Source organism: Eurypyga helias, unplaced genomic scaffold (assembly GCF_000690775.1).
Source record: "Eurypyga helias isolate BGI_N326 unplaced genomic scaffold, ASM69077v1 scaffold24931, whole genome shotgun sequence".
Lineage (NCBI taxonomy): Eukaryota > Metazoa > Chordata > Aves > Eurypygiformes > Eurypygidae > Eurypyga > Eurypyga helias.
Window position 1 is genome coordinate 7,620 of NW_010233090.1, and position 7,184 is coordinate 14,803.

At 48.7% G+C, this 7,184-nt stretch overlaps 1 protein-coding gene across 2 annotated transcripts; it reads right to left on the bottom strand.

The window, feature by feature from the left end:
* Positions 1-473: 473 nt before the first annotated feature.
* Positions 474-6,453, bottom strand: LOC104517083 (leucine zipper putative tumor suppressor 3). 2 transcript variants are annotated; one of them, XM_010161635.1, is made up of 4 exons: positions 6,004-6,453; positions 4,523-5,083; positions 4,253-4,384; positions 474-1,184 (listed from the first exon to the last, which is right to left on the bottom strand). In XM_010161635.1, the coding sequence occupies exons 1-4, from the start codon at positions 6,451-6,453 to the stop codon at positions 474-476; spliced, it is 1,854 nt and encodes a 617-aa protein (XP_010159937.1). The 2 variants fall into 2 exon arrangements, with proteins under 2 accessions (XP_010159937.1, XP_010159936.1); XM_010161634.1 differs by having other exon boundaries at positions 4,253-5,083.
* Positions 6,454-7,184: the final 731 nt, after the last annotated feature.

A 7,184-nucleotide genomic window follows, 5' to 3' on the forward strand; every position in this document is an offset into this window, starting at 1 on the left:
ATCCTGAGAGCTTTGCTCTCTTAGCCAATGTGGCTAAAATGCCCTGAAAAAAAACCTGCCACTTCGAACTGTTTTGCTGCACGTAAATGCTTGGAAAACCAAAGAAACCAAATACAACTCTCCAAAACAACCAACCGAAGAGGGGTGAATTGTAGGAGAGGGGATGGCAGCCTCTAGCAAAGTAACAGTCACGGCAGATTACAAAAGAGCCAATTGACCCTCACCAGCTGTACTAGAAAAATAAACCAAACCAAAAACGAAAGAGATGTTGCATTATCGATAGAAAAACAACGCACACCCACAGTTATTTTACCTACAGAGCACAGAAGTATAGAGTAAGGGTGACGGAGCTTGGTGCGAGCAGACTCGCACCGTTCCTACAGTAGCATATTATCCTTCGGAAGATCACTGGCTTGAGTAGGTAGTACATGCACAGCAGTAAAAAAATGACATTGTATTGTCTTGGTCCCACCTCAGATCTCGGTGGACTCTATTCGCTCGAGTCTGGAGGGAGTCCATGTTTTTTTCTCCTCAGTGTGCGGGGGGCTGGTGGCCTTTGTGTTCATCTCGTTCACCTTGTGTTCCAGGAGCTGGTTCTTCTGGTACATCTCCACATAGTTCAGTTGCAGCTGCTTCTGGTACTTGATGACTTTCTCCTTCTCTTCTTGCCATGTACGCCGCTCCTCCTTGAAGTCCATCACCTGCTGTTCCCGCTGCTGCCGCTCCAGCTTCAGCTCCATCTGGAGCCGCTCCACCTCCTTCCGCAGCGTGTTGACGCTGTCCTCGCTCTGCCGCTGCATTTTGGCTTCGTCGCTCTCGCAGGCCAGTGGGTCTCGCAGCTTCTCACCCAGGTCCCCACCAAAAGGCCCTGGAGGTCCCATGCTGGCAAGTGTCCGCTTCAGGCTGGAGACCTCCATCTCACAGTGGTTCAGTTTTTCCCTCAGCACCTGGACCTCGCTCATCTTCCGCTGCAGCTCGCTCTCACAGATCTCCAGGTTGACGCTCTTGGAGCTGTAGGAATCCTTCAGGGTGAGAATCTGCTCCTCCTTCTCCCGTAGGAAGTTCTTACCTTCCTTGAGCTGCGACCGCAGTCCCACGATCTCATTCAGCTTCTGGGAGACGTCTGCCTGGGAGTCCTTCAGCTGCTGCTTGAGCAGGGAGATCTCACCTGCCTTCTGGCACACCTGTGGGGAGAGCATCCGTGAGCCAGGAAGACAGTGAGGAGCCGCCACCACTGCTTGACCCTGTGCTGCCTGTGAAATGTCTGTGTGGCCTCGCATTGGCAGGAGGCTCAGGTTATGGAGGGGACAGCCAGTGACACTGCTCAAGGGCTGAGTTCTAGCCTTCACCAGGACCCAGACCATGACAAAGTCCTCGAGGTTGTTCCCCTGTTTCTTCCTGGCTCTCAGGGACCTGAGGCTGTGCACAGCTGGACTTGACCAAACAGTTAAGTGCTGTGCTCCTCACCAGTGGTGAGTGGTCACCGATGCTTCCTTCCCTGCATTCATCTTCCTCACCTGAACACAAGCCTGCGGTGCTTGACCTCAAACCCTCTGCTCTCAGCAGGAGCTTTCCTACTGACCTCAATGGGATCTGGACCTTGAACAAGCCTGAGATGGAAACATCTCAGATGCACAGACCACCCGGACTTGCTGAGCACTGCAGCTGTAGGACGGGATGCAGAGATGGTAGATATTACTTACTTGTCTATAACACTTTCCTTCCCAAAGACTCTTGAAGAAGCCAGTTGACTAAATTTTAGGATTCATTTCACTGGAGACAGTCCAGGGACTGGTAGCTATTTAATTCTTTTGGGGTAGGGCATGAAAAGTGACAGCCCTTCTGGCAAAGATCAAGGAGAGACCTGCCACCCACCCTTGCTGAAACGGGACTACCATGCATTGTCCTTGGGTGCTGGAGTTTCAGGTTTCATCCTGACAGGCTCAAGTCCCAAGCCCCATGGAAATACACTTGCTGACGTGTGCATTTGCATTACATGGGTGTCACCATTCGAAATGACACTCCTCTGCACCTGCATAGTCCACCAAGGGGGACAGTTGCATGAATACTTTTGGCTATTGGAAATGAACAAAGAAAATGACCAAACCTTCATTTTATCATGAACTCCATGGTTTTCAGGGCTCTGCAGTGGCAGATCTGATCTGCCTACTGTGGATGATTGCAGAGACAAACAGTCCCAACCCATGCTGGCAGGAGTCTGGGCTGAGGACCAGCATCCTGAGAAGAAAAGGCTCCGGGGAGACCTTAAAGCACCTTCCAGTACCTGAAGGGGCCGACAAGGAAGCTGGGGGGGGATCGTTACAAGGGCCTGAAGTGACAGGACAAGGGGTAACAGGTTTAAGCTGAAAGAGGGGAGATTTAGATTGGATATCAGGAAGAAATTCTTCCTGGAGAGGGTGGTGAGACAGTGGCACAGGTTGCCCAGAGAAGCTGTGGATGCCCCATCCCTGGAAGTGGTCAAGGCCAGGCTGGATGGGGCTTTGAGCAACCTGCTCTAGTGGAAGGTGTCCCTGCCCATGGCAAGGAGGTTGGAACTGGATGGTCTTTAAGGTCCCTTCCCACCCAAACCAGTGGGTGATTCTATGAAACTCCCCTCCCCACTACCTTCATTACAACCTCCACTTTTCTCTACTATAGAGGACTTGCCTGGTGCATCATGTTGAGCCAGACCTCAAAGCTCAGCCATCAGGACAGTCCAGTGCTCACTACGAGTGGCTGAAGAGCTAGGAGAGGTACCCAGTCACTTCCTACTGGTAGCAGCTTTCTCTGGAGCTGGTGGTGGTTCCTCATGCATAGCTAACTCTGTGGGTGGGTACCCACATCCTCACCAGCACTTGTCTGCAGCAGGTGCAGAACTGTATCATGCTGGTTTAGCTGTACTTAAAGTGCCACAGTTACTGCTTAGCTAAAAAGCTGTACAATTTACTTAAAGTGCTCTCCATGGATCAGCTCTTCCCAAAAGGCAGAGAAATACATGATGAAGAACAGCTTGGATAGGATTCAACTTACAGATTAAAAGATTTAAATTTTGGGCTCTGCTTGGGTGATGTGGAGATCTGGGCAGTACAGTGAAGGGAGCTTGGGGAGCAAGTCAACAAGCGTGGGTGTCTACAAATTTTAGGTGTCCTGATCCACAAGCTGAGTTCTATCTTTACATTGATACAACTGGGTTAGCTGTTGACGACAGAACTATAGCAGTGAAGCAATTAATCAAAAGCCCATTTGCAAGTTTACTGGTGCAAAATCAGGGAACTTTCCAGACCTGACTTACTGAAAGACTTAAAAGACCAGGGCAGAGCAGCTGGCCAAAGAAGGCATCCTGTGGAACAATGCAGCCTGCTTGTTCTGAGATGTAACTTGCAGAGATTTTACAGCAGGCCTCTAATAAGCTCTGCTGAACATCTGCAAATAGCACATTTCAGAGTCTAATTAATCCCAGCTTCATTGGCTTTCTATCAGGATTAGCAGAATAGGGTCTTTTTGATTCTAGAGCTACGTTTTGCCTCTGCATTCTCAATAAATTTAAAGTTTCTAGCCAGTCCATGGAAGGATTAAAATTCTTCACATGATCGAGCTGGAGAAACAAAATGTTAGCACTGGCTATACAAACAGACTTTGATAAAATGTTCTAAAAATAGGAACAGTAGGAAAAATATGTAAGGCTCAAAAGGAGAACTACGAAGAGGAATTCGCCTTTCAGCTTTTAAGAGAGAGAAACTTATTAGCAACTGAAAACATCGTGTTACAATGGAAAGCATGAGGTAGACTTGGCTATTGGTATCATTCTTAGCTCACTTGCTTTATATCTTAAATTAAAAAAAAAATCAAATATTTGAAAAGCTGTTTCAAGGTTTGCCCAAACAAAGATGTTTTAAGAATTTAATTAAAATAGACTTAAAGCCAATTTTGGTAGGCACAAATACCTATATGGAAAGACCTGTATTCACTGAAACTGGATTCAAATGTCATATGTTGGAGTGACCTGACTGTGAAGCCAAATTATTGACCAGCACAGGAAGCGTGCACAAAAAAATTGGGCTAATTTTAATTAAAAACTACAGGTTTGGGGCTCAGATATATCAAGAGGTGACTGAAGTGTCATCTGTTACCTGGAAGCCACCAACCCATAGCCATTGTGTGTGGGTCCACTTAAGGCAAATGGGAGTTTTTTTGGGCTATCAGAATCCTCAGTGAAAACCTAACTCAAGGTCTGTAACAACAAAGCTCTTACCTCCCACTTGGTCTCTTCAATCTTTGGAAGAAACTCAGCCTGTTCCTTCTTGAAAGCCACAAATTTCTTTTCCAGCTCCTCTCGTTGCTGGAGGAGTTGTCCCATATCATCTTGGAGTTTTTTTTTCTCTTGCTGGAGCTTGAAGATTTGGAGCTGCAAGGCCTGCTGAGCCCGCTGCGCCTTTTTGGAGACCTGTTGCAATTTGTTGGCATAGTTTTGCCTCAGATCCTCCATTTCTCTCTCCCAAATCTTCTGCTTCTCCTCGAACACTTGGAAGATGGCTGCCTCGCTTTTGTCCAAGTTCCTTCGCATCTGGAGGACCTCCTGCTCCTTCTCCCACAGCCGATCTTCCAGGTCTTGAATGATGTCGTCCGTTGAAGGCGAGTGGAAAGGCATTGTTTCGTTGAGATGGTTCAGTCTGTTGAACGAAGAAGTGCTCTTGCTCGAAGACCGCCCGCTGTCTGAGGTAGATATCCCATTGTATCCCACGATGTTCTTGTCCACGTAGGTTGTACCGATGCGGTTGATGTGGCTCGTGGAGGCGCTCATTGGACCCACGTGCTGGCTGTAGCCTGTCCCGTACGTGGGTAGGCTTGTTAATGAGTTACGTCCCGAATCCGAAAGGCCCCCCACTTGGTTTGTAGTCCTGTTAAGGCTGCTCTTGTCGAGTCCACTTTTGGGCGCGGACGGGCTATTGCTGTTGGCATGGTTCAAGCTCTTTCTGTTCTCTGTCACCCCGTTGCTCTGCGGCGGGCAGAGGTTCTGCATGGAATGGAAGTTTTTAGGAACTACTGGTTTAAAGGCTGAGGGTCTAACTAAGGGCTCATTGCTCTGCAAAAGGAAAAAGGACCACGCATCAAACATAGCAGGAAGCTTGGTAACAACATACAGAAAGATTTCTCCACCTTACTACACCCTGGACAATTTGGGTTTTAACATGAGGGACCTGTGGTCACTCGTAGGACAGCTCTCTTCTTGCCCCAAGTGGAAAAAAAAAAAAAAAAATCTTGACTCACCCCAGATCTGCATGATTTTTCCCTAGAATACTCCTTGTTTCCTCTTAGTGCCCTCTACAAGGAGCACTGCCACCTGCCTACCAGACCTGATTTTGGCAGATTATATTTTGAAGGACTTCTAGAGTTGAGGGTGTATTTCTCTTTTGCTGAAAACTGAACCGAATCCTTGGATTAGCAGCCATTTTGCCTCAGGAGCACCATGTTTCCCTCCTGCTGGGAGTCACCTCTCCACTGCATGTCCTGCTTATGCTCAGACAGGAGTAGGTAGGAGCTGTGACCCCCACAGCGACAATAGGTAAGCAACGTGCTGCAGCTGCCCTTCATTTAAACATTTGTGTTTCCTGCAGCTGTAAGCAATGCTGAGGAGAGAATGTAAAGGATTGCAGCTGTAAAGGATTTGGAAAGGATTTTAAAACCTTGCACATTCCTTCCCCCATGAATGTACCTACAGAAACAAAAATTTTCCTCAAAAAGGGATTGAGTCTCCCCTACTACAGGTTCACTTTCAGGTGAAAATTAGCCCAGAGGAAGCCACTTTGTATTAGCAAAGATGTTTTGAAAATGACTTCCAGGAGATACAGAATGAGTTCTGGTGAGCAGGCAAGGTTGTAGACCAACAACCCTGCGCCTGGCATGTGGGACTGAGGTGGCCTGCAGGGGCCAGTGGATTAACAATCCAGGAGACAAGAAATGGGCCATGGTCATCACACTGCTCCAGGAGATGGGGGTTCTCACCTGGTCCAGTTTGCCAGAGATTGGCAATATCTTTGGTGGGTTACTGGGCTCTCGGTACTGGGGAGGAGGCGGCATGTTCTTCTCATTGTTGGTGGTCACGTTCCCACAGATGTCCATCTTCACCTTCTCGCTCTTGCGCAGGTCGCCATTGATGTAGAGGGAATTGGAGACCTTCTCTGACCTGTACGTCTTCTCCTCGCCAGAGTAGCGGTTGGAGATCTCCCGCGTGGAGTACCCGTTGCGAGACCCCTCTGTCTGCCGGCCGCTGCTCTGCGTCCGGGTCCCCACGCTCTTCATGGCAAACTCTTGGTCATTGGCGACTCCACTGCCCACGCTCCCCATGGTGGTCTGGGAAGTGGGTTGGGATGGCCGGGGAGCAAAACCGTGGAAGTTTTCCGGGCTAGGATAGGTTGAGTCACTAAGAATGGGCAGCGTCTCTAGCGTGGCCATGGCAGCACAGAGGTGAGGAGGAGGCACAGGTCAGTGGCACTGGGAGAAGAAAAAGGAAAGGACTGTTAAGGAGAGTCCTTTTATCTACCGTACCCTTGCAGATTGGCATCGTGCAGAGATGAGCGAATCTCTGGGCTGTGTGAGGCAAGGACAGAAGATGTCATGTCTCAGTATGTGGTATGGGGCTGTCCTGCTCTCCATGACCCCCAGCCCCCCTTGCAGGAACAGTGTGCACTCGTACCCTAAATCCCACTCACTGCTATGCAAAAAAGCTGCTCTTAAGCCTCTCAGTCCAAGGGTTGGGTGCCCACAGAGGAGTGGGTCACGTGGGTTTCAGTGAGCACAGTTGTACAGCATCAGTTCTACAGGACCGTTTGCACTTCCCAAGCTTGAATCTGTCGCTTTTCCCAGGTTTGAATGTTTGTGTGTCCATAGGGATGGAAGGTTTCCAGCCCTGGTCCATCTGTAGCCTCATACGCTATTGCTCCCTGCAACGCATCCCTTAGGGGTGATTCAGCAGGGCTTAAGCAACACACTTCCCATCTCTTCCTTGGCAGTGTTGTCCCATGGAGCTTTTAAAAGGATGCTTTTGTCCAGGTGTCATCCTAAATTTTATTTTAAACCTTTATTTCCCTACTCTATTTTATTTTTACCTGGGCTGTGCCTTGGTTTGGCACAAACCAGGCCATGGGAAAGTGGATAACATGCCAATAATGGTCTTAAGAGTTGTC

Bases quoted from the DNA above. Each gene is read 5' to 3' on its own strand.
- LOC104517083 (XM_010161634.1), bottom strand. From the start codon at position 6,453: ATGGCCACGCTAGAGACGCTGCCCATTCTTAGTGACTCAACCTATCCT. The intron at 5,084-6,003 runs GTGAGAACCCCC...TTCCTTTTGCAG, and splicing joins TCTCTGGCAAACTGGACCAG to AGCAATGAGCCCTTAGTTAG. The intron at 1,185-4,252 runs GTAAGAGCTTTG...CTCTCCCCACAG, and splicing joins TTGAAGAGACCAAGTGGGAG to GTGTGCCAGAAGGCAGGTGA.